The sequence below is a fragment of the Carcharhinus amblyrhynchos genome, chromosome 16 (genome assembly GCF_965287045.1).
Source record: "Carcharhinus amblyrhynchos chromosome 16, sCarAmb.v2.hapA, whole genome shotgun sequence".
Taxonomy (NCBI): domain Eukaryota; kingdom Metazoa; phylum Chordata; class Chondrichthyes; order Carcharhiniformes; family Carcharhinidae; genus Carcharhinus; species Carcharhinus amblyrhynchos.
In genome coordinates, this window is record NC_137339.1 from 4,214,000 (window position 1) to 4,241,958 (window position 27,959).

The window sequence follows — 27,959 nt, forward strand, 5'->3', positions numbered from 1 at the left end:
TGTTCACAATTCAAATTAAAGTTGCAAGTATAAGTAACTGCAGTACAGTCCTCTTGTTGGAATAACAGTTGTGTCACAGAATAAAGTAGCTTGCGATCAGTGAACACAGTTAGTTTCCTGTAGCATAAATACAACTTTATATGTGGTAAATATTTATACTGAATCACCAGCAACTGTATTGGCAAAACTGATCAGGTTCCAAGCACCAAATCTTTTTTTCTTTCAGTGGGTCTGGGTGTTTCTTGCAAGCCCAACATTTATTGCCCATCCTTAATTATCCTTGAGAAGTAAGCCTCCTGTTTTAAGACCATAAGACATGGGAGCAGAACTAGGCCACTCGGCCCATCAGATCTGTTCCGCAGACTGTTGCAGTCTATCCGGTATCGTAGGTACACCCACAGAGTGGTTAGGAGAAGAGTTTCAGGATTTTGAGCCAGTAACAGTGATATGTTCCAAATCAGGATAATGTTTAACTTGGAGGGGAATGACAAACTGTAGAGTTCTATACATTACTGGAAATAATTAGAATAGAGTGGCTGACATGTTGCAGAATGGTTTAAGATCAACCCTGGATGGTACACATAATGTGCATGTCAGTGATAAACAGGAAATGAAAGAGAAGCAATTCTTTGATATAGATGGGTATTTAGGATTCTTATACCTAGTTTCTGTATTCTTAATAATATGATCCCTTATTTTGCAATGTTTCATTGTTTTCTTTTTCCCTTCAGCATTTTCTCTTAACTTGTGGTCATTGTAGCAGCTGCAGTGATGTTTTATGCTGCCTTATTTCTCAGCAAACGTGGGCCACTGGCTAAGATTTGGCTTGCTGCCCACTGGGACAAAAAGCTAACAAAAGCCCATGTGTTTGAGTGCAATCTGGAGACCACTGTGGAAAGCATTATTTCTCCCAAGGTAAAGTAACTGAATGTGCATCAAATGAGCAAATGCTAAAGCATTAAAATATAAGACAGAATTGATAGTGTAAAATTGCTTTGTATTTTGAATTTAATTCCAGTCAAATTATAAATTAGTTCACATATTTGTTAATGTCATGTGGTCCAAAAGGCTCAGTTATTACAGTGCAAAACCATTGGTGTTTCAAAATAGCATCTCTGGAAAGATCCACTACTTAGAGGTTGGAGATGCTCATTCTTTCTTATTGGTTTAGCCTTCCTTTACATCTAATTACAGATGGCGCTTTATTTTCTGTTCAAAGCTAAGCGGAATATTTGGAAGCAAATCTATTTACAAATATACTGTCTAAACATTTGCAGTAAATATTCATGTTGCTAGTATTTTCGTTGTTCAGTCTTGTGCGTTGCTTTCACAGCTTAATAATGTTTTAGTAGCCTTTTTGTAAACTAAAATATTTCAGTGATAGATGCTCAGTTGTTTTCATGTCGCTGGATTATAATATTGTCCAGTGATTAAATAAGATGCATACTTTCCTGACTCCCTTATAGGTCTAAATTGGACTTGAAAATTGGCTATATTTTTGACATGTAGCTACATTGCAGGTTATCAGACAGGCTGTATGTTTACTTATATGAATGTTTTCGACTTACGTCACAGTTGGATAAAATGTACATCTTAATATTAGGTCCTGAATGTTGACAAGAAATAAAGGAGTTTGCATGTCCTGACATAGCAGTTTTGAATTGTTACAGATTATGACTAAATTGGTGGATTAAAATTCATGATCTTCTGTGCAATATTTGGGAAAAAAAACCTTTTTCATTTGAAATGCACAGATTTTGGCATAATAAGTTAATGGAAGCTGAAAATCAATGCATGAATTTGATTGACACATATAGTTGTCACCAAAATTTATGGAGTGATGGAAAAGTTCAGCTGAATAGGAAACCAGAAAAAAAGACAAGGAAGTTAGACTTTTGTATTGTTTGGCCAAAGCATGTTAAAGGATCAGATGAAAACTTCTTAATGGCCCAATGAGAAGGATTGTAGGAAGGGGATAAATCGTCCACAGTTAACCACACAAGTTAAGGGAAGTATTAAACTGAAAGAAAAACATCCTGTGGCAAAAATTAGTGATAAACCAGAGGATTGGAAAAGTTTTAAAAACCAACAAAAGATCTAAATCAAGGGGGAGAGGGGAAGTCTTGGGAAACTAAAAGGGCTAAAGGTCAATAAACCCCCTGCACCTGATGAATTGCATCCCAGGATATTAAAGGAAGTAGCTACAGAGATAGCAGATGAACTGGTAATATTTTTCCAAGAATCCTTCAATTTTGGAAAAGTCGTCGAGTATTGGAAAACTGCCAATGTTTATTCAAAAAAGGAAATAACAAGAAATTATAGACTAGTCAGCATAACTTCGGTCATTGGGAAAATGTTAGAGTTTGTTCTAAAGATGTAACAACAGGGTATTTAGAAATATAATCTTGTAGAATCAGTCTGCTTCATAAAGAGGAAAACAATCCAGACAAATTTATTAGAGTTCTTTGAAGAGATAACGAGCAGGATAGGTAAAGGAGAACCAGTAGATGTAATTTATTTGGATTTCCAAAAAGTATTCCCTAAAGTATCACACAAGAAGCTACTTAATAAAAATAAGAGCCCATGGCATTGGGGGTAGTATATTAACAGGGATAGAGGACTAGCTAATTAATAGAAAACAGAAAGCTGAAATAAGAGGGGCAGTTTCAGGGAAGCTGCCTGTAACTAGTGGAGTGTCACAGGGATCTGTGCTTGGGCCACAATTATTTACAATATAAATGACCTGGATGAGGAAAGTGAACATATTATTGCCAAGTTTGCGGATGACAAAAATGGGTGGGAAGACAAGTGATGGGAATGACACACATGATGGAATTTTCCTGTCCCACCTGCCACAGGAATTGTAGTGGGGGGGGGGGGGTGGGCAGGACCATGCAAAGGTCCATTGACCTTGGACAGGATTTTCTGGTCTTGGAGTGAGCATGGCCTGAAAATCATGCCCAAAGAGTCTACAGAGGATTATAGACAGGTTAGGTGAGTGGGCAAAAAAAACTTGTCCGAAGCGATATAATGGAGAAAAATATGAAGTCATGCAGTTTGGCAGGAAGAATGAAGAAGTTGAATATTATGTAAATGGAGAAAGATTGCAGAAAACTGCAACACAGAGGGATTTTGGGATCCTGGTGCAAAAAGACTAGCGTGCAAATTCAGCAGGTAATTCTGTTACAAGTCAGGTTGGATACTTCAAGGTGTTCTATGAACTTTGCCTGACCTATAACGTTCTATGTTGAATGTGGCTAGGACAAGCATGAGAGATTTCACCTCGGGTGTGATTCAACTGACCCATGAGGAGCTTTTATTGAAAACAAAGTTTAATTAAGAATATTGTTGACATGTATAGTAAGACAATTAGCAAGAACTTTTAACAATTACAAACTAGAAACACAGCAACCACAATAATGTATAACTCTGAAGGAATATCTCTAATGTGTTCCAACCAAAGCCAACATCCAATACACAAAACTCTCCAAATAAGCACAGTGCAGCATAGGTTAATGTTCACTTATTACAGGAATCCAGCCTCCTGAGTTGAATGCTAAAAATCCCTTATGAAGAAACTCAGAAGAGGTTGTAATCAAATCTGTTTCCCAGAACACAGCTTCTTTAAGGCAGAACCAAACAAAGAGTAAAAAAGAACAGAGAAAGAGACTGCTTCTTAGCTTGCTGCTAAATTGCTTTCCAAAATGAAACTGAAAACCCAAAGGAAAAAGCCCTATTACTTGACTGCCACAAACTAAACTGAAAGCTCTGTCACCTGATTGCCGCAGCTTAGCTCCACCCCTAATGACATAGCTGAAGCTATAAGCTATATGATTTTTTTAAAAAGCCTTTCTTAAAGGTACACTCACATGACAATTGGGAAGGCAGATGCAATGTTGGTCTTCATTTCAAAGGGAATGGATGATAAAAATAGAGAAGTTCTGCTAAAACTGTACAAGGCACTAGTTAGATTACACCAAGATTATGGTGAACAGTCTTTGTCCCCTTATCTAAGGAAAGATAGACTGGCATTGGGGGCAGTCCAGAGAAGGTTCACTAGATTGATCCTAGATATGAAGAGAGGTTAAATAGGTTGCATCTTACTCAGAGTTTAGAAGAATAAGAGGAGGCCAGCAACTGGGGGGAAGGGAGGTCGCACAGCCAGCGATGCAGGGTCGCGGGCCAGCAATCGGGTGGCTGGCAGTGCAGGGCTTCTGTGTATGCACCGATATTGGCGCATGTGCACTGACCCACACAGCTGCTGGCCTTTCTAGCGGGAATAGGCCTTGCCCACTGATTTTTATTGTGATTCACGCTAAGGCCTTCTGTGATGCACAGAGTGTGGGAGATTTATTTTGAAAATCCCACTGAAAAAAAACAGCAGGATTTACTCCAGTTTTTATGTGAATTCAATTCTTAGAATTTTTTTTAGGAGAATCCCACCCCATGTACCCCCCCCCCCCCCCCCCCCCCCCCCAACCTCGCTGGTTATTTCTTTCAAATTGCTTTCTTTCCCCCTTTTAACACTGGGGTAGTGGGGTGTTGGTAGGGGTTGGGGTAGGTGGAGTTGCAATCAAGATTACTATCTGCCTGAACAGTTATACTAATGGACTGCATAAAGGCAGTGTAATTTAGAAATGGTGCTTTACAGTATTGTACTGGAATGGGTCCATTCTCCCAGTCAAAAGGCTGCTTTCAGTGATCCTGATGTGTCCTATGCGTGAATGGCACATCACATTGAGAGAGATGGCCCTGACTCAGGCTGAGAGCAGCAGGCTGTCTTGGGCACTGCCATTCTCGGGCACATTAGCTTCTGGGTGAAAAATGGTGTAATTCCGGAAGTTGAGCTGGTGAACGGTTATTTTGGGGGTTGTTTCCTGCTCGAAAAGCATGTTTCTTTCTTAAAATTTATTTATTTATTAGCCACAAGTAGCCATGCTGCCACATGCTAATGAGAGTATAAGTAGGAGGATTAGGCAGATGAATTAGGAGTTGAGGAGGAACTTCTTCACTCAAAGGGTGGTGAATCTCTGGAATTCTCTGCCCGTTGAAGTGGTGGAGGATGCCTCGCTAAATATTTTTAAGACGCGGGTTGATGGGTTTTTGATAGGAGAGGGGGATTAAGGGTTATGGGGAGAGGGCGGGAAAGTGGAACTGAGCAGCGACAGATCAGCCATGATCTTATTGAATGGCAGGGCAGGCTCGAAGGGCTGGATGGCCTACTCCTGCTCCTATTTCTTATGTTCTTATGTTCTTATGAATGCCTGGCTTGAGAGCCGATGCAGGGGGCATGGATTTAGATTTTTGGATCATTGGGATCTTTTTGGACAAAGGGCTGACCTGTTCAAAAGGGATGGGTTACATTTGAACTGGAGAGGAACTAACGTCCAAACGGGGAGATTTGCTAGAGCCAGTTGGGAGGGTTTAACCTAGTTTGGCAGGGGGGTGGGATCCAAAGTAGCGAGACAGAAGAGAAGTTTGAGGACAGCACAGAAGTTAAAGAGAGCATATTAAGTAGTAAAGGCAGTGTCAGTAAGCCTAGTGGCAGACAGATCAGGCAAAAGCAAGACAGAGAGCAAGGGAAGTCCAGATTAAACTGCATTTATTTCAATGCAAGAGGCCTGACGGGCAAGGCAGATGAACTCAGGGCATGGATGGGTACATGGGACTGGGATATTATAGCAATTACTGAAACATGGCTAAGGGAGGGACAGGACTGGCAGCTCAATATTCCGGGGGACTGATGCTATACGAAAGATAGAGGTAAGAGAGAAAGGGGAGTTGCACTTTTGATTAGGGAAAGCATCACGGCTGTGTTGAGAGGGGATATATCTGAGGGTTTGGCCACTGAGTCTATGTGGGTAGAACTGAAAAATAAGAAGGGGGAAATCACTTTGGTAGAGTTATACTATAGGTCTCAAATAGTTGGCGGGAAATTGAGGAGTAAATATGTAAGGAGATTACAGATAGCTCCAAGAACAATACGGTGGTAATAGTCGGAGATTTTAACTTTCTTAACATTGACTGGGACAGCCATAGTATTAGAGGGCTGGATGGAGAGAAATTCGTTGAATGTATTCAGGAGGAATTTCTCATTCAGTATGTGGATGGCCCGACTAGAGAAGGGGCAAAACTTGGCCTCCTCTTGGGAAATAAGGAAGGGCAGGTGACTGAAGTGTTAGTGAGGGATCACTTTGGGACCAGTGACCATATTTCTGTTGGTTTTAAGAAAGCTGTGGAGAATAATAGGTCTGGCTCTAAAGTTACAATTTTAAATTGGGGCAAGGCCAATTTTGATGCTATGAGGCAGGAACTTTCAAAAGTCAATCGGGGGTGATCTGTGGGAAGGCAAAGGGATGTCTAGTAAGTGGCATGCTTTCAATAGTGTGTTAACTAGACTTCAGGGCAAACACATTCCTCTTAGAGTGAAGGGTAAGGCTGGCAGAAGTAAGGAACCCTGGATGACTCAGGATATTGAGGCCTTGGTCAAGAAGAAGAAAGAGACAACTGACATGCATAGGCAACTGGGATCAAGTGAATCCCTTGAAAAGTATAGGCGGCGTAGGAGTAGAATTAAGAGAGAAATCAGGAGGGCCAAAGTGGACACAAGATTGTTTTGGCAGATAAGGCAAAGGAGAATCTAAAGAGCTTCCACAAAGACATAAAGGGCAAAAGAATAACAAGGGAGAGAGCAGGGCCTTTTAAGGATCAACATGTCATCTATGTGCAGATCCACAGGAGATGGGTGAGATCCTAAATGAATATTTCTCATCAGTATTTACTGTTGAAAAAAACATGGATGTTAGGGAACTTGGGGAAATAAATAGTGATGTCTTGAGGAGTGTACATATTACAGAGAACGAGGTGCTGGAAGTGTTAAAGCGCATCAAGGTAGATAAATTCCCAGGACCTGATGAAGTGTATCCCAGGATATTGTGGGGTGCTAGGGAGGAAATTGCGGGTCCCCTAGCCGAGATATTTGAATCATCGATAGCCACGGGTGAGGTGCCTGAAGATTGGAGAGTGGCAAATGTTGTGCCTTTGTTTAAAAACGGCTACAGAGAAAAGTCTGGGAACTACAAGCCAGTGAGCCTCACATCTATGGTGGATAAATTGTTGGAAGATATTTTGAGAGACAGGATCTACAAGCATTTAGAGTTGCAAGTACTGATTAGGGACAGTCAGCACGGCTTTGTGAATGGAAAATCATGTCTCACAAATTCGATTGAGTTTTTTGAAGGGATAACCAAGAAGGTAGATGAGGGCAGTGAATACATCTCTGAAAAGAATCTTATTAGAATTTAGTAGACTTTAATTTGGATAAGGGACTAAAATTTACTAAATCATTGATGGGGGCTTCAGTGAGGGCCAAAAGTAGGTGGTATGTGCATTTCTACTGATGGATATAAATTACTTTAAGATATACAGGATACACAAATAAGGACTTGTGATAAATTAGAATTTTATTGTACAGAAAAATAAATTTATGATGTTTGTGTCCCCTCTTTAGGTTAAAATAGCACTGAGAACATCAGGACATTTGCTTTTGGGGGTGGTGAGGATTTACAATCGCAAAGCAAAGTACCTGTTGGCAGACTGCAATGAGGCGTTCACAAAAATTAAGATTGCCTTTCGCCCTGGTACTGTACACTCTGCAGTTCTCACATCTTTTGTTTAGTTAAGACATGTTTTGCTTTTGATTTATAAAAGATTACTTTCTCATTTAGATTTTTATTTAAGATTTAATTTAATGGATGGCAGTGCAAATATTATTAAAGACACATCAGAACTTCACAGGCTTTCTTTTGACCCTTGGATTGCATCACCCACATCATACTGTAGAATTATACATTATGGGATTTTCTTTGCATTCATAAATTTCTCAAATCAATCCTTATCACATGAATGCATCGGTTTGTTGTGACACTATCAATGTCACAGGTGTAACAAGTCCTCGAAGGCGGAAGTCCCTTCACCAAAATTCCTTTATTTACAAGATCCAACAACACTAAACAGAATGCTGTCAGTATGCAGTCAATATCCAGAGTGCCAGAGGAACTGACACTCCTGTTTAAGTACAGAGCATGGGGCTCCCTGATTGGATCATGAACTTGGCCCTTAATGAGGGAGTTCATATTCAACCTCCGTTGCCTGATTAAAATCATTACAACTGGCATTTGGAATACTTTTTGCTCAGATTTTTGATTAGAATTTTGATTATAACTTTAGCTATTGTTATAAATGCTTAATCTAACATTTTTTCCAATTGTTACATGTCTTATGGTATGTTGTCATGCGGTTTATAATTGGTTAAATTAAAACGTTTAATTTAGATCAAACTAAAGATTACATTTAGTTTTAACCAGATTAAAAGTTAAAAATAGTACCATTGTACTTCATTAAGTATATAAAGTACATTATAAGTTTTGCAGCAATTAAAAACTCTTTGTCATTTAAATAGAAAGCTGTAAGAGTAATTTAACATTATAAATTTATTCTATTCCTACTTTACAATTTATGGTTTTGAGGAATCAAACTAATTTTTCTGCAAAATTGTGCTTTTACTTAAATGTAGGTTTGTTGGTAATACTAAAGGAGAATTTTTCAAAGCTCAGTTGACCACTGATTCGCAATAGAGTGTACATGTTAAATGTTAAAGTTTTACCGGTAGCTAATTCTGCAAATACCAAGCAGTTTGTTCAAGGCAAAACTACGTTACTGTTTTTCTGTGGGAAGGATTTAAGCTAACAAGAAAGCAAAGAGGAAACTTTGGAAAACGTGGACTGTAACTCAGGGAACTAAATTCTAAAATTGGTAAATACTCAGACCTGATGTTATCAAATAGAGAAGGCGTGTCAGCTGACACTGAATGCAGACGTCAATACAAATGGGCAGAGTATAAGAATGTGACAATGAATCTGTGTGGAGTTTGCACATTCTCCCTGTGTCTGGGTTTTCTCTGGGTGCTCTGGTTTCCTCCAACAGTACGAAGATGTGCAGGTTAGGTGAATTGGCCATGCTAAATTCTCCCTCAGTGTACCCAACAGGTGCCGGAGTGTAGCAACTAGGGGATTTTCACAGTAACTCCATTGCAGTGTTAATGTGACTAATAAATAAGCTTTTCCAGCTTGTCTGACTCAAATGCCAAATGAGCTCCTTCCAACATGCCATGTATAATTTGTTCAAAATGTTATTTAAGGCCCTCTCTAATGATTCAGGGAGTGATTCGGCAAGTTAGCTCGAAAGATCTTGAGGGTCATCATACCAAAACGAGTCTTAAGTGCCAAATGAGTGTGAAAGTGGGAGAGAATCGCACCCATTTTTTTCGGCAAGAGAAAAATTCAAACCTTATGCCACTTTGAGAAAAAAAAGAGGCACAGTGGGATTTGTGCCAGTAGAGGGAATGGATGGAGTGTGTTCTCGCCAGGAAGCTGACTACTGATGCTAGAGGGTGCCATTGTGCATGCAGCAGTCACAGAGTGCACAGGTCCCCATGTGCAGCCTCCCTTCAGACCCCGTCCATCCCCTTAGGCTTTGCTCCCTCCCATAGACCATGCCACTTTAGTGCCATGCTGGCAATGCCCTGCAGACCATCCCGGGGGCTTCAACGGCCTCTAGTCCCACCAGCGTAGTCATCACAGCAGGTCCCCATTGCTGGGGACCATTCATGATCCTCAGTGATGAGGATCTTCACTGCTGTTAAGGCAAGGCCCAGATGATTCTATTCCTGGCTCAGTAATAATATTGAAATTTAGAATTAAATCAGCCTTGTGCCTTTCCCAGGCACGAGTCTGATCACACTGGCAATCCAGTGTCTTTATCATCGCGAGTAGCGAGAAACCGGGTATTTCTAAAACAATAGTGTAGCTTTCCCACTCAATATGTGGGTGTCTCTTAAGAGAGAGGTTTTTCGCCCCTCTCGCAATCTTACTGGTTCGCCACGCTGATCGGCTAGCACGACAAGCTGGTAAGATCACCCCCCCCCCCCACCTGCTTGCAGTTGATTTCTGGTCTGAGTTGAAGTAACTGCATTATTTGAGACAATATGGCCATTGCAATTGACGTCAGCACTTTTTGGCTAGGAGGGGGAAAATTAACCAGCTCCTCTCCTCCAGTTCACTAGCTATTTACCACTGTTGGAATATCCCAAGTTTGCAAAGCTTAGGTAAGGACAGGTTCAAGCTCTGCTCTGGTTCCTCATCTTGTCAAATACTTCATCAATCTCATACATTAATAATTGTTACTTGCCTGAGACCATCCATTGCAGGCATCAATACCCCTGAGGTATGGAAGGAAATCACAACCAAGGAATGATCTTGGAGCGGCTGCTCACCGGTATGATCAGCTGATAACAGAATGGTTCATTAATATTCAATTCCAATTCACTGTTAGCAGACACTTCTCTTGGCAGGAATCAAATCATTGTTTTTCTTTTGTTGCTGCAGTTTTCTGTATTGCATTTGAAACTTCAGGAAAAGAACTAGAATTAATTTAGTTTATATATTCTGAATCGTTGCAATATACTAATTGAGTTAATTTGATGTTACAGATATTGTGGACCTTGCTGAAGAAAACCTTGAAGCTACTTACAATGCCATAACATTGCCTGAAGAATTTAATGAATTTTCCAACCAACTGCCCGATCTGGAGTAAGTAACTGAATTTTATATACTGATGGGCAAATCTGTGCCTGTTTGTGCTGTATGCATGATGCTGGAGGTTGATTTTTCTGAGCTAAATTTATGCTCTTACAGGTGTTTAATTTGCTTGTGATGTAGAGCAGCTTTTTAAAAGAGTGGTTTTTATTTGAGTTTTAAATAAAAGCAAACAGGGTCACACATATCACTATTATATCTGGTTCAGACTCTACATGAGAGAGATGCTTTCCAGTTTTATTCATGCTAGCCTGTTATTCAAATACAATTGGTGTGAAATTTTAGTTAAACATTCTCAAGCACCATAGTTGCATGAATATTATGACATTCACAAATATGCATAAATTGACACCATTCCAAGATTATGCTTTCTAAATGTAACATTGCCCTCCCTCAGCCTCATGTGCAAGGCTGAAATAAGAGATCTCAATGCACCTAAATGTCACAGTTCGTTACTGAACATCATCTTTTTTTTCCTTTATTATTTGATTGGATATGGGTGTTGCTGGCAAGGCCAGCATTTGTTGCCCATCCCCAATTGTCCTTGAGCTGAGTGGTTCATTAGGCCTTTTAGAAGGTGGTCAAAAGGCAGTCACATATGGGCCAGACCAAGTAAAGACAACAGATTCTCTTCCCTAAAGGACATTAGTGAACCAGATGGATTTGTACAACAACAGATTATCATTTCATGGTCACCATTACTGAGATCAGCCTTCAATTCCAGATTCTTTTATAACTAAATTTGAATCCACGCCCCCAGGGCGTTGGCCTGGACCACTGGACTTCTAGTCCAGTAATATTAACACTGCCACCATCTCTACTTACCTCCTTGATCTACCTACAACAGCAGCAATGGCCACCACTCCTGCAAGTGTTCCTGCCATTGTGCAAGTCCTGGAGATGAATGTCAGTCTCACCTCGTGTTAATTAAAAGGCTGTTACTTGAAAAATTAAAGTGGGTCTTTGTAGAAGCGGGCTGACCACCCACGTTTATTTTGGGATGCGAGGAACCTGTTCTCAGTGTATAATACAGCCCCTTGTTTTGATCAGAGTACTCAGATTAAAATAGCAAGTGGTACGCAAGATTTCAAAGCTGGAAAAGTCAGTTTGCTTTGCTCAGTCTACATAAAAAGTGGTCCAGTCCTGGACATTGACTTTTTTAGAACATTGCGGGTTGAGAGTTCAGCACCAAAGCATTTTTACAGAAAGGATCTCTGCTGTTATCTTGTTGATGCTTCCCTTCAATAAACTGGTTGAAATTGGAGATCATTATATGTGGAGAATCACAAGTACAAATCCACAGCCCCAGGCTGAAATATCCATTTTCCATATTACTTATGTATTTGGACAGTTCTAAGCTATTTAATTCTTGATCATGATGCTATCTTCACTCTTACTGAATATAAAAAGATTTGAGAAATGTAGGTATATAAAATTAAGAGTAGCTTTGTCAAGTTCAAATCCAGCATAACTGCCTACATTAGGACATAAAATTAAATAAATCATTGTTTCTTGTGAATAACTGTGTTGCAGATTTAAACCAACTGCAGTTTCTACAGCATTAAATGTAAGTTTTACAGACTGTGGTTACTATGCAATTAAATTTGATCTTGTGTCTAGTGCAATTGATGTTGCTGAACACTTTACACTAAACCAGAGCACAGCCGAGGCGATTACCCTTCGAGAAGATATGTGTGGTATTCTTCAGGATAATGGATTTGGTAAGCAGAGATGATAGCTCTTTAAAGTTATTACCCACTAACTCATGATCTACAGTTATAGCTAGAAATTTCTCCATACATAGCATAGTGAGTATGTGACTGCCCTTAGAATAAGCAGATATTTCTAACCATTAAAGGCAGACATTAGACTGGAATGGTTGTAAAGAATGCAATTGCAGCAGTTGACATGCTTTTATAAGTGAAAACATCTCAATGCATTTTATATTGTCAAAGTGGGGATGGGGAGAGTAAAACAGTTAAAGAAATTGATGTTATGCCATTGGGGTGGGCGGGAGAGCAAAAAAAGTTGACGCTTACTAAATATATTTGGTTAAAGATGCAGTGAGGAATAAATGGTTTGTTTATTTCTCCTGATTTGGATTTTGCAGTTCTGAGTCTCCTATTGGTAAATCTATGTGAATGAAGTCCTTGCTTTGAGGGAAGAGGGGCTCATTCTCTTTCGGGTGTAGTTCAAATGGCAGTAGTAATGGCAACCAAGAAATTTGGAAAACTACTGAGTTCTGGCACTGCTGGAACTGCTCAGTTGCCAAAGGATCAGATTGGCTGACAGCGTTAAGATCATTCCCAGTTTATTATTGCTGTGAGGCAATCTTAAGCAATTGACTTTTCTGTAAGGTGAAGGGGTGCATGATGGTGTACACAATACCACCTCCAATAAAATTCAGCCCATGGCATTGGTGCCCTTTGTAGCCTTATGGGATTTGTATCAGCGTCGGAGAATTTACTTCAATGTTAAATCTCAGCTCAGATTGTAGTTTTCTCTGTATTCAGAATATGGGATCAGCAAAATCAGCCAAATTTTTTTGTAATTAATTTAAAAATCTAACAGACTCATCTTCCTTCACCGTGGGGTAGATTTTCATCTTCATATCCTGGTCAGTAATGTGGTGGAGTGAATCACCAAATGACTATAATGCCTGCCTGATCTTTAGTTTTATTAATTATAATAGTATTAATCGGATAGATTTCATAAATTACAGACAATTCGCTGTGGCAGATTGCTATGGCGATGATATGAAAACCTATTATATATCTCTGGGAACTGCACTTAGCTTTTCCACAAATCCTCCAGTTCCTGGAGTTAAAATATCTTAATTGGAGCCTGTTCCCATGATAGCATCAGTTTCAGCCATAAGAGTTTGCATGCTTCAGAACTGCTAATAGATCAGCTTGATGACATGGCTGGTTGGAAATCCCATTCTAAGATTACTGCCTGCTTACACTCTTTCTCATGCAAATCAAAGATGAAATGTAGATACTGCTGTAAATGTGCAAAAGTCTTAAAATGTCAAGCTGATGGAACAAAATTCTTAACGGAGTCCAATCTAGTGCACATTTTTCAAGTACGGCTGTAACAAAAAGTTGGCAACATAGCTGAGTGCCCAGCTTTATTGCAGGAGAAAATGTTTTGTTAAATGGCATTTCACTGGATCTTTTCTTGCTGATTTTAAGGACACACTGAACAGGATCTGCAAAGCTGCCTTTGTACTTTTACTTATTCTGTATTTGCACACATGATCTGATCGTGTCCAAGGTAGGATCCGTTGCAAACGAGAATGGGAAATTTGGCATACCAGCCAAAACTCCATTTACTTTCAGCTAAAAGTCCCAGCCGCGAATGAGTACAGAAAATTTTGGCCATAATCACTAGACTCAAGAACAGTTTAATTCTGTGAAGCATCTCAGATGATTTGACTCTGACAAGAAAGTTGGCTAATGCAAGTATTTAAATTTAACAATTCCATTATGGAGCTGCCTTGTGTAAAGCGGTACCAAAATACCACAGAACCATCCAAGTGGCCCCATTCTTCCTCCTTGTAAATAACGTAGTGAGTGATACTGGGCAGAATTTTCCAAAAAAAATTGAAACGGTGGCTGATTCTGACTGAAAACTGGTGTGTTTCTCTCTGGATCTTCTAACAGTTTGTCAAATAAAACAAGGTAACGTGAGCAACAATACATTCCTGATCTTAAACATCTTAAAGGAGATAGGTCTTTTTTGTTTTCCTTATATATTGCCTAATTGTTTCTTCATTGGCTTGGACACTGAGGAGACTGCCCCATTTTGCTTTAATGTCTCAATGAAAGATAGTGCAACACTCCCCCAATACTGCATCAAAGTGCACTTCCTCAATGCTGAACTGTCCACTTAGCTTATATGCTCTGGTTTGTGGAGTGGACCTTGAACCCACAACTTTCTAACTTGAGAGCCAACCAGGATCATAATTAATTTTCTATTAAAAACTTCAAAAGCAAGTTGAGCCTACCAATTTTTATCTCTCTCCAAGCAAGTAGGTACTTAAAGCAAGAAATTGCAGTTGAAGTAAGCCATTTGGCCCTTTGAGCCTACTTCTCTATTCAACAAGATTATGGCTGAACTTCTTCAATTCCACCTTCCTGAATTCCTTAATTCCCTTATTACTGAAAAATCTGACAATGTCTGTCTTGAATATGCTTAACAGATGAGCATCCACAGCTCTCTGGCTTAGAGAATTCCAATGATTCACAACCCTATGAGTGAAGAAATTTTTTCTCATCTCTGTCCTCTATTACTAACTACTAATTCTGAGACTTTCAACCCAGGCGTTCTAGATTCCCCAGCCAGGGAAAACATTTTATAGCATCTACCATGTTGCATGTCTCAACTTAATCATCTTTTGTTCTTCTAAATGCCAGGAATATAGGCCAAGTTTTCAATTTCTCATCATATCCCTTTATCCCAGGAACCAGTAATTCATTGCATTCCCTGTAGGGCAAGTATGTACTTCCTTGGGTAAGCAAACCAAAACTGCATATAGTACCACAGTGAACACTCATCTTCGCAGCTAAGCCTGCTGTTAGTTCACTTGGACTCAAGTGAAAAAAAAATCCTGCATTCTCAGAATTGCCTGTGGCCTCACCATTTTGTTTGTGTGCTTTTAAAAAAGAATGCAATTTTATAAGTACTTACTCTTCTTGCCAGGTGATAATTATGGAATGTTAAGTAATAATGTTTTATTGGATGACAATCTGAATAGCACCAGCGAATCCATTTTTGATCAAACACCAGAAAATAATTCCACTAATGCTGCAAAAGAAACATTTACATTAAACGGTGATAAAAATGGATTTCATAATGATGGATTTGGAGATGAAGGAGCAGCTTATATGTTAGGTATGTTTCATTTTTTAAAAGCATAACTTTGCTCTTTTAATTTTATAAAGTTTTATTCACTTCAGCCATTCCCTGATCTAAAATTGTCATTTTATCTTTTGTGATTTTGTCCTTTAAGCATGTGATAATGATCTAGTGTAAACCTCCCAATAGGTTATCATCTGAAGCTTATTTATTTATTAGTCACAAGTAAGGCTTATATTAACACTGCAATGAAGTTACTGTGAATATACCCTAGTTGCCACACTCCAGCACTTGTTCAGGCCAGTGCACTTAAGAAGCATGCCTTTCAGGCTGTGGGAGGAAACTGGAGCACCCAGAAGAAACCCACGCAGACACGGGGAGAACATGCAAACTCCACACAGATAGCTACCCAAGCTGGGAATCGAACCCGGGTCCCTGGCACTGTGAGGCAGCAGTGCTAACCACTGTGTCACCATGCCATCCATCGTGCTTACCAAAACTGAGAGAAAACAAACCAGTGCTATACCTCACATGATTTTCTTTATTTTGAAATACAGAAAATTTGGGTGACAGAATATTAGTCTTTCAGATTATATTGTGTTATACAAATGCATATATTAGGTATCGTGGTTATTTGTTATGTGAGTGGCTGTTCAGCTGCAGAATAGCCTGTTGTAAACATTTCTCAGATGGTGGGCAAACGTTTGTGGACAAAACTACTTGAGTGAATTATATTTGAGTCATGAACATTTGTAAAACAAGCATGCAATGTCAAAGTGACAGAAGCATTGACTGCAGGCTACTCAACAGCTGAACAGGCACTCACAGAACAAATAAATGAGACACCTAATACATGCATTTTTATAACATAATCTAACCTGAATGATATTAATTTAGCCCTTTTTGTAATTGACACTGCCTTACCCTATGCTGCAGGAAGAAACTTTACCTCTGGTCTGACAACATAAAACAAAGGGTGCAGAGGAGGTTTACCAGGATGTTGCCTGGTATGGTGGGAAGGTCTTATGAGGAAAGGCTGAGGGACTTGAGGTTATTTTCATTAGAGAGAAGAAGGTTAAGAGGTGACCTATTTGAAGCATACAAGATGATTAGAGGGTTAGATAGGGTGGACAGTGAGAGCCTTTTTCCTCGGATGGTGACGGCTAACACGAGGGGACATAGCTTTAAATTGAGGCATGGTAATTATAGGATGGATGTCAGAGGTAGGTTCTTTACTTAGAGGGTAGTAAGGGCGTGGAATGCCCTGCCTGCAACACTAGTGGACTCACCAACGTTAAAGGCGTTCAAATGGTCAGTGATAGGCATATGGATAACATTGGAATAGTTTAGGTTAGAGGGTCATTAGATTAGTTCCACTGGTCGGCGCAACATTGAGGGCCGAAGGGCCTGTACTGTGCTGTAATGTTCTATGTTCTAAGTTCTAATACTCCTTAGCAGAGATTGGGTGCTGTTATTTGCAATTTGCCAATATGCTGTGTTGCATAAGAACAGTAACCATTTGAGCAAACTAACATAAGATGGTGTCAGCATGCCCCAATGAAGGAAGAGAAGGTGAGACAAGCAACAATGTAAAGAAAAATAGATTGTTTAAAATGTATTCATAGATTTTCATCAGGTAAACAAATTGGAGAACTTATTCTATGATCCTACTCCCTGCCCCTCATCTATCCTATCCCTGGTTTGGATGTAGTGAGAAATGTCATAACACCAGGTTGAAGTCCAACAGGTTTATTTGGGATCACAAGCTTTCGGAGCACTACTCCTTCATCAGGTGAGTCAGGTTTGGATGTGGCAAAAGTTGTCACCCCTAGATGAACTAAAGTTAACCCTTCACCTTTGTACCAGCCATAGTGTTTGATTATCCCTTTGTCCAGCACGTTTTTGTGGTATATACACAATGCTTTGCCTTATGATTGATGTGGTATGATTGCAAATGCATAATTCAAGAAGCAATGCCAAAGAAATAAATTGATTCACTGCCCATGTGTTCAAATGACTTACAAAAGTAATCCTACCTATAAAGGCTCAGAGAACTTTCATTTAATTTTCAGAGGAGCTTCTTAGTGGCGAAGCTGAAAATGCTTTTGTGGATTTTGCAGATACTAACGGAAGCATTACTAACAATCTACCCAATAAAAAGCTACCAACTGATATGACTGGTATGGAATTTTATAGCATTTGAAGTGAAAAATCATACTGTGCATTAGTATGCTCCATGTTATTTCTCTTTAACTTAAAAAGTTCAACCGTAAACAGTAAAACTGTTCTATAGGTTAGTGATTTTTGACATGTTTCATCCAAAAATGAAATGAACATAGCTTCAGGAGTCCATTCAGCCCCTTAAGCCTACTCATCATTCATTTTGAATGGCAGTAGATCTGCCCTCAACTCCATTTATCTGCCTTAGTTTCATATTTTTTGACACCCTTATCTAATAAAAATCTAACCCAATTTCAAAAATTACTTTACCTTGCATGATCTGGGAGCTTTAAATCATTTTGCAGTTTCCTTTAATCTAAATGACTCACCTGTATATTGTACTTTTACATTAGTGTGTGAAATCGTCCATGTTACTAGTGATGCTACGCAAGATTATTAATTTGGTTGACCTATTCATTTCAATTTACCTCTTTCGTATCTATATGAATATGTGTAGGTTTTCTTATTTTGATAGAGCACAGGTTGGTTCCCTGGTAGGTGACACTGCCACAGACATGAATAAATCACACCTGTCATTAATCTCCAAGCTAAAATGCACTAAAATGGATTGGTGTTCTGTGACTCACAATGGTGGCAGTACCTGAGTTGTGTGACAAGGTAAAACCGACCTCCAGTTAAATTGTCTCATGTTCCAGTTACTGTAATGGGAGTTATGGTACTTGGTTGTTGCCTCAGACACCAAGATTATGATGACTATTTTGCAAGATGTTCCACTGAGGCACCATCATTTGACCTGGAAAGAAGTGTAACATTGGCCTTTTGAAGACCCAAAAACTCTATGAAGCCTGGCTGATACATCAGCATTACCCATGAACAACCCCTGAGCACAGATGCAGTGATCTACATGCATCTATTAGATTCTGATTTGATGCTGATTTTTGATTTAATTTTATTATTGTCACATGTATTAGTATACAGTGAAAAGTATTGTTTCTTTTGTGCACTATACAGACAGAGCATACCATTCATAGAGAAGGAAAGGAAAGAGTGCAGAATGTAGTGTTACAGTCATAGCTAGAGTGTAGAGAAAGATCAATTTAATGCAAGGTAGGTCCATTCAAAAGAAAAATGGCAGCAGCAGGGAAGAAGCTGTCCTTGAGTCGGTTAGTAAGTATCCTCAGACTTTTGTATCTTTTTCCTGACAGAAGAAGGTGGAAGAGAGAATGTCCGGGGCGTGTGGGGTCCTTGATTATGCTGGCTGCTTTTCTGAGGCAGTGGGAAGTGTAGACAGAGTCAGTGGCTGGGAGGCTGGTTTGAGTGACGGACTGGGTTTCGTTCACGACCCTTTGTGGTTTCTTGCGATTGACTGAAATTTTCTGGCTGTTCCCCTGCCTCAGGTTTCCTGGCGATGGGGGATGGGATGCATACGACAGAAAAACCCTGTCGACAGTGGTAAAACCAGAAAGTCCCATCACCAGCCAGTGATGAGCCGCTTCCACTGAAGTGAAACATGCCATGGGGCACGGAAAAGCCATCTATCATGTGCATTATAGCTCTGCTTCCGAGGGAACATCAAAAACATAAAGTGTATGATGAGGCATTTTTAATTTATCTTTACATTTCATTATCTTAATAGGTGATTCAAATGTTCCTGATCTTTTATCTCATGCAGAAACTACTCTGTATGATCAAACAACTCTGCTACTCAATGAAGAAGAGGGCTTCGCTTTAGAGCCCGTTGATACTACTGGTTAGTTTACTCCTCTGTATCTATGAAACACAATATATCTGAAAAAAGAGACATGCTTTTGAAGCTCAGGACAGATGCCAAATTTCAAAGGGAGCAACAACTTACACTGAATGAGGAAAGGATGTTGATTGGTTGGCAAATTGACTCTGGTGGAGGTGTTATCATGGCAAATGCACCAGGGTATCTTTGTCCCTCAACCTTTTGTTTAATTTTAAAAAAAAATTAATGCATAGACATGCTTCTTTTGCCTAAAAAGGACAAGTCCCTAAATATGAATATATGTAGCTTCTAGCAAGTGTAAGTGAGTCATATTGCGAGCCAAAATTCTATTAACCTTACTTTTTGTCTGTTGAAAACTTACTGCGAATCGTGTACAAGGATATCCAGATCCCTCTGCACCGAAGCATTTTGAAGTTTCGTTCCATTTAGATAAGACGTTCACTTTTATTCCTCTGACCGAAATGGATAACTTTACACTTATCCACATTAAATTCCATCTGCCAAATTTTCCTACTTGTTTTAGTGTTGTTCATAGTACAAATTTGACCATAGTACATTCTGTCCCTGAATCCAAATTGTTAATATAGATTGTAAATAGTTAGGGCCCAAGGACCAAATGCTGTGGCATACTACAAGTTGCAGCTTGCCACTCACTGTCAGTTAGCCAATGCTCTATCCAAGCTAATATATTACCCCCAACCTCCTGGGATCTTCCTTCTGGAAGTCCAAATGGACCACATCTACAGGACCCCCATTATCTTCAAAGGACTCCAGCAAATTAGTCAAATACAATAATTATAAACGTAATGTTACATTACTGCTTTATTGCTGTTTTTCTTCTGAAGTCTGGGGCCATGTGAATCTTCAGGAGCTTTTTATAAATATGCGGTGTAGGTATCATTGGCAAGGCCAACAACAGCTTCATGTCCTTAATTGTTCATGAGAAGTTGTTGGTGAGTTAAAATACATTGGAAAATAGTTGGTGAAGCACTGTTATAGTTCTTTACTTCACTTGCATTTCTGTAATCCAGCAAGGTTATATTTGGTCCTTAGTATGGACTTCATCCTGTACTACATAGAATGCTGAGGTCATTCTGGTCATTTGATATAAATGCATAGGCCCACTGTCTTAACAGTAATAGAAGGCAAAACAAAGAGAAAACAGGTGTTTCTAATTTCTTGAAGTAGAACCTGAACTGGAATGGAACTCAAGTCCAAGAAGAAATGGACAAGGTTTTTAAAATTGTAACAGCCTAAATGTAAACAAAAAAGGGCAGGAGAGTTTGGGAGGAATAAAGGTAGACATTGATGGCAAAGGAATAAATAGAGTTATAGAATAAGAATCTGAAAAATTATTACACAAAGTGAGGAAATCCTATTAAAAAATAGTTAAAATGTTTGTACAGCAGTGCATGTGAATGTCTGCAATTAAAAAAGGCACATTCATTGGGAGGAACTGAGACATGGCTACCAAAAAATCAGAACTCAGAATTCAACTTTGTAAGGTATCATGCATTTGGAAAAGGTGGGAAGGGAAACAAGGGAGGTGGAGGAGCTGTGTTTATTAGGGATAATATAATGGCAGTAGAAGAAACAAATACAGCTATTAGCAAGACAAAAATAGAAACCATATTGAAAGATCAATTAAAAGATTAATTGAACCAATAGGTGTAACCTACACATCACCTAACAACGAAAGAGAGGCAGATAAATTAATGAATTGCCTAAAAAAATGGAATAATAATCATTATGGACTTCAACTACTTTGATACTAAATGAACCAAAGTGGTAGTAAAGGGAATAAAGGAATGAAGTCCATTTCAACCCAATACGTGAAAAGCCCAACAAGGAAGATTTGCAGTCTGATCTAGTAATGAAGAATGAACCAGACCTAGTAAGAGAAGTAAGAGCTGGGGAACATCCAGACAACAGTGGCCATAATATAATATGGTGTAAGGCATCGATAGTGAAATACTTCAGTATTTAATATGACTAACACAGAATGGTCCTTGCATTTACAAAAGGATATACTGGCCTTGGAGGGAGTACAGAGAAGGTTCACCAAGCTGATACCAGAGATGAAGGGGTTAGCTTATGAAGAGAGATTGAATAGACTGGGTCTGTACTCGTTAGAGTTTAGAAGGCTGAGGGGGGATGTTATAGAGACCTACAAGATAATGAAGGGGCTCGATAGGGTAGAGGTAGGGAGATTCTTCCTGCTTAGAAAGGATAGCAAAACTAGAGGGCACAGCCTCAAAATAAGGGGAGGGGGGCAGTTTAGAACAGAGTTGAGGAGGAACTTCTTCACTCAAAGGGTGGTGAATCTCTGGAATTCCCTGCCTGTTGAAGTGGTGGAGGCTATCTCGCTGAATATATTAAAGTCACGGGTAGATAGCTATCTGATAGACAAGGGAATTAAGGGTTATGGGAGAAAGCAAGAAAATGGAACTGATCCACTTCAGATCAGCCATGATCTTATTGAATGGCGGGGCAGGCTCGAAGGGCCTGCTCCTATTTCTTATGACTAATAAAATAATTATGCAGAGTAGCTAGTGACAAGATAGTATTTGCATAGGAATCGAACAAAATCAACACTTCTATTGCATAAAATATTCCTTTCCTTTATATATTTTAAATAAATGGCTAGTGATGGCATTATGTATCAGCGAGACTTATGATGCAATCTGAATTGTATCATAGTGACAGCGTTCAAATTACACTAGTAAATGGTATAGTGTCGAAAATGTAAGCACTATGGAACAAGTCATACACATATCATATTGATATTGTTCTTGTTAGTTTCTTCAGAAAGAAAACGGGGTAAGAGAAGGCGAAAGCTTACTGTGGATTGTGTTAAGGAACTTGATAGTAAGACTATTCGTGAGCAGATTGAAGACTTCTCAGACCTAATCACAATGATAGAGCTGGCTCCACCTACCAAGAAGCTGATGATCTGGAAGGAGACAGGTGGTGTTGAAAAGCTCAACTCTCAGCCTGCCCAACCCTTAATAAATTGCAGATTATTAAAGGTAACTCATTGTGTTTAATTTGAGCATGTGCCACTGTGATGGTGAAAATTAGGAACAGCCCTTAGTAAAACAGCTTGCTTCACTAATCCATTGTATTAAAGATTGGTTGGTTCCGCAATATATTACTATAAGAAGGAGAGAGCAGGATATTCTGGATTTGGTATTGTGTAATGCGCAGGATTTAATTAATGACGTCACTAGTTAAGGATCCTCTAGGGAACAGTGATCAAAGTATGATAGATTTCAAAATTCAGTTTGAGTCCCATATTCACATTTTAGAGTTAAACAAAGTAATTATGTTGGTATGAGGACAGACTTAGCCCTAGTGGACAGGGCAGGAAGGTTAAAAGATAGGACAGTTGATGAGCAGTGTCAGTTGTTTAAGGAGACGTTCAATTCCTTCAAACTAAAATATATTCCAGAGAGAAAGAAAGATTCTAAGGGGGGAAAAAAAACATTAATTGCTAAGCAAGGAAGTTACAGACAACATAAAGACATAAACTAAGTTATACCATATTTCAAAGGCCAGTAGAAAACTGGAAGATTGGAAACACCATTACAAACATCAACAAAGGGTTACTAAAGTTGTAACAAAAAGTGCAACGGTAAATTTTGAAAGAAAGCCAGCACAAAATATAAAAAAGGATAGAAAAGGTTTCTACAATTTTATAAAAAGTGAATGTTGCTCCCTTGAAAGATGAAACTGGGAAGTTAATAGTGGGGAACGCTAAAGTGGTAGAGACGCTCTCAGTTTTCATAGTCGAGGGCACTCGTACCATCCCAGTAGTAACAGGTAATGCAGAGGAAATAGAAAGGGAGGAACTTGGAACAATCATTGTCAATAGGGAAATAGTGCTCGACAAACAGTTGGGATTGAGACAGACAAGTCCCCAGGGCCTACATGCTAGGGTTTTAAAGGAAGTGGCAGCAGAGATGGTGGATCCAACTAGTCCAATTTCTCCAATCCAACTGAACCTTTTCCACATCCAGGGAATTTTGGAATATTATAACTACTGCCCAACCCTTAATAAATTGCAGATTATTAAAGGTTTGTGTTTAATGTGAGCACGTGCCACAGTGATGGTGAAAATTAGGAACAGCCCTTAAGTAAAACAGCTTGCTTCACTATTCCATTGAATTAAAGATTGGTTGGTTCCACAAGAACCAGAGAGCAGGATATTCTGGATTTGGTATTGTGTAATGTACAGGGTTTAATTAATGACTAGTGGTTGGGCAGTAGTTATAATACTCCAAAATTCCCTGGATGTGGAAACAGTTCCATAAGGTTGGAAGAATGCTAAGGGAAGGAGGCAGAAAGTAAGAAATTATACACCAGTTACTTTAACATCTGTTGTTGGGATATCGTTAGAATCCATTATTAAGGAAGTAATAACAGGATATTTGGAAAGTCAAAAAGCAATCTGTCAGCGTAGTTTTATGAAGGGTAAGTTGTGTTTGACTAACTTGCTTGAGTTTTTCAAAGATATAACAAGCCAAGTAGATAATTGAGATCCTTTAGATATAGTATATCCAGGCTTCAGGAAGGCATTTTATAGGGTGACGCAGAGGAGGTTAATTCACAGGGTATGATATTATAGGGTTGGGGTAATTTATTAGTTTGGCTAGAAGACTGGCCAAATAACAGAAGATACAGAATCAGGATAAATGAGTGTTTCTCTCGTTGGCAAGATGTAACTAGTGAGTGTCACAGGATTCGATCCTTGGACTCCAACTATTTACAATCTATATTAATTATTTGGATACAGAGGTAAAAGATACTATAATCAAATTTGTAGGTGACAGTAAAATAAGTGATGGTAAATTGCAATGAGGAAATGAGAAATTTACAAATGATATAGATAGATTAGGAGTGTGGGCCAAAATGTGGCAGATGGAATTTAATGTGGATAAGTGTGAAGTTATCCACTTTAGTCGTAAAAATGGAAAGGCAACTTACTACCTAAATGGGAAGAGACTTTGGAGTACTTCGTTACAGAGGGATCTGGGTGTCTTTGTGTATGAGTTGCAGAAAACTCATGCAGGTGCAGCGGGTTATAAGCAAAGCAAATGGAATTTTGGCATTTAAAGCTAAAGGAATAGAATATAAAAGTAAGGAAGTTTTGCTGCAACTATACAAGGCATTGGTAAGACTGCACCTGGAGTGCTGTGTACAGTTCTGATTCCCTTATTTGAGGAAGGGTGCAGTAGCATTAGAGGCAATTCAGAAAAAGTTTGCTAGATTGATTCCAGAGATGAGGAAGCTTGTCTTATGAAGTGAGATTGAGCAGTTTATGCTTATACTGTAGAGTTTCGAAGAGTGAGAGGAGATCTGTTTAACGTATATAAGATGATAAAGATATTGACCAAGTAGAGGTATAGTGGATGCTTCCTCTTGTGGCGCAATCGAGAACAAGAGGTTATTATTTTAGGATAACAAGTAGCAGATTTAAAACACAGATGAGGAGAAACTTTCAACGGTTCATGCATCAGTGAAATTCACTACCCCAGAGTGCAGTGGACACCAGGACATTGAGTAAATTTAAGGGGGAATAGAGAGATTTTTAATTAATAATAAGTTGAAGAGTTATGGAGAACGGCAGGAAAGTGAAGTTGAGACCAAGATGTGATCAGCCATGATTGTATTGAATGGTGAAGCAGGCATGAGGTGCTGAATTGCTACTCTTGTTCCTAGTTCTTATGTTCTTATGATCTCCCCACGCATCCCGCTGGACATACACCATTCGCTGCCTGATGGACATCTCCGGAAACTCATTGTCTGCCTGGGACTCAAAATGATCCTGGTCTCCAGCAGTGCCCCCACAATCGGCACCTTTGGGCCTTTGTGCCTCTGCCACCTTCTCACATAAGTATGGTGTGTCTGGACCATTGGAATGTCGACAGAGGTGACGACCACACGCCCACCAATATGGGAGTATCTGCACTAGTGCCTGGTACCAAAAGAAAGCATGACACAAGTGCAGGAACGATATCCTCTGGGTCACTTGGGGTTGATGCAGTTGGCTTACCTAAGGAAGGAAGACATGTCAGTGAATTCAATCGTCACCATATATGCTAGATAGTCTGCTGAGGCAATGGCAAGATGGTGCCATCTACTTTGGAATTTTGAATGGCACATTGGTTGGAACATCTTACTTTCTAATGGAAGGGGCCTATGAACTTTCCCGTACCCCAACCACATGCATTTGGGACCTACACACTTATCTTCATCACAGACCCAAGTCCACCAGCACCATAGGAATGAGCTGGCTAGTGGCAATCCATCTCTAGAGTGTCACTCTTGCTCCCTTCTGAGGATCTGCAGATTGAGGACTCCCCCACCAGTTTGACAGCATTTCACAACATTCTGACTTGTCTTCTCTTGATAGACAATAGAAAGGCTCATTAGGATTTCATCATCCTTGGGGACCATTCTCCCCCAACAGGGACATTCAGTGAGCCATTTCATTGTGGCACACATCACCCTCCAAACATTGTCACCTATTGTGCTGACAGTCCAGACTTGGCACGGCAGGCTTTAGTGCCAGTTGGCAAACACATTCAGACCTCTGAGTGCACGGGGACATCCCCACACAGGACTATGGCATCTCTGCACTTACCCCTGCTGATTGCAGAAGATTGTTGAACCTTTTGCAATGCAAAATGTCATGCCAATTGACCTCAGCAGCCATCTTGCTCCAGGTTTTGTTGGTCAAGTGGGAAGCCTTCTCTTTCCATCTCTGGGCATCACGATGTTACACTTGGCATTGACCTCCTGCACCATCACAGGCAGGCACTCGTTTGTAAAACAAGGGCACTTCACCTACCCAACATGCCCTCCCACTTTTCTTGGCCTCCTGGCAATGATAATATTCCTAGAGAATATAAGATCTACGAGCAGGATTAGGCCATTTGGCCCATCAAGCCTGCTCTGCCAGTCAACAAAACCATGGCTGATTTTTTTCGTGGACTCAGCTCACTCATCATAATCCTTAATTCCTTTACTGTTCAAAAATCTATCTATCATTACCTTAAAAACATTCAACAAGGTGGCCTCAACTGTTTCACTAGGCAGGGAATTCCGTAGATTCACAACCCTTTGGGTGGATTCACAACCCTTTGGGTAGAACAGTAAAATTCTTAGTTTTTAGCCACACCCTCAGCTTCCCCCAAAACTCTAGGCAATCTTTAGGGAGTTGCCTCATCATGTTTTGCATTGGACCCAGCGCCCTATGTGTTTCCAATCCTTTCCATACAGAGACCCAACCGGCAGACCTGGTTCACGGTAGATGGGCTTACTTGGCCACCTGGTGTAATATTGCATTAACAACTCAATGTCAGACAGGAGTGAGTTTCACATCTGCTCCCATCTGCATCGATTTTCAGCATGACCCAAGTATAACATTCGGACCAAACTGGTTATTTAGCTAAAGAAAGCAACAAATGAAGTTGACCCAAGTTATAAATAGCACCAAACAGTCAGGAGAGAGTGTATATGACAAAATGTATGGCACTGAGGCAAAGAACATTGGTCCTGATGGAGCCATCAAGCTGCCCCTTCCTCATGAGATAGAGGCTCCATATAGGATGCAAGATTGGATAGACTAGTGTAATGATTCAATGAGGCCTCTTGGAGTATAAGCTCCCAGAATGGACAGGAAATTATGACTCCAGTCAGGGAGCTCATACTCCAAGAGCCTGACCTCATGGGCCTTATTGAAGTTATTACAATTAGCAATTGTCACAATATCATGAGGTTAGAAATATCATTTGTAGCGACCACACACTATTTGACTTTTCAGTGGCCTAATGGCATTATCCTAGATTATTAATCCAGAAACTCAGGTAATGTTCTGGGGACCCGGGTTCGAATCCCACCATGGCAGAACAATGGAATTTGAATTCAATTAAAAATATCTGGAATTATAAATCTACTGATGAACATGAAAACATTGTCAATTGTCAGAAAAACCCATCTGGTTTACTAATGTCCTTTCAGGAAGGAAATCTGCTGCCCTTACCTGGTCTGGCCTAAATGTGACTCAAAGAACAAAGAAAATTACAGCACAGAAACAGGCCCTTCAGCCCTCCAAGGCTGCACCAACCATGCTGCCTAACTGAACTAAATCCCTTACCCCTCCGGGGATCATATCCCTCTATTCTCATTCTGTTCATGTATTTGTCAAGAATTAGCGACATGGTTGACTCTCAACTGCCCTCCAAGGGCAACTAGGGATGGGCAATAAATGCTGGCCAACTAGCAACTCCCATGTCCGATGGATTAATAAACTAAATTATTGAATAAATTAAGAATATTGATCAAAATGAGGTTAAACTTCTGAAATGCAAGGTGCTTATCAATTAAAGAATGACAGAGTGATTAGTTGATAATTATGTTTTATATGTTGAGCACATTTTTGTCTCCCATGTTTGTCAGCCTTTACAGTGCATCTTATTAAGAAATACAATGAAAATAACACCCATTAT

General features: G+C 39.7%; 1 protein-coding gene across 1 annotated transcript in view; it reads left to right on the forward strand.

Annotated features, from left to right (window-relative positions):
- The first annotated feature begins 771 nt into the window (after positions 1–771).
- Positions 772–27,959, forward strand: part of LOC145353603 (double-strand-break repair protein rad21 homolog) — a 41,932-nt gene continuing 14,744 nt past the window's right edge. Inside the window, exons 1-8 of the mRNA XM_080204362.1 lie at positions 772–915; positions 7,511–7,640; positions 10,550–10,649; positions 12,276–12,376; positions 15,360–15,551; positions 17,588–17,695; positions 19,333–19,446; positions 22,246–22,475. Coding sequence (XP_080060488.1) covers positions 772–915; positions 7,511–7,640; positions 10,550–10,649; positions 12,276–12,376; positions 15,360–15,551; positions 17,588–17,695; positions 19,333–19,446; positions 22,246–22,475 — 1,119 coding nt within the window. The remainder of the gene's footprint in view (positions 916–7,510; positions 7,641–10,549; positions 10,650–12,275; positions 12,377–15,359; positions 15,552–17,587; positions 17,696–19,332; positions 19,447–22,245; positions 22,476–27,959) is intronic.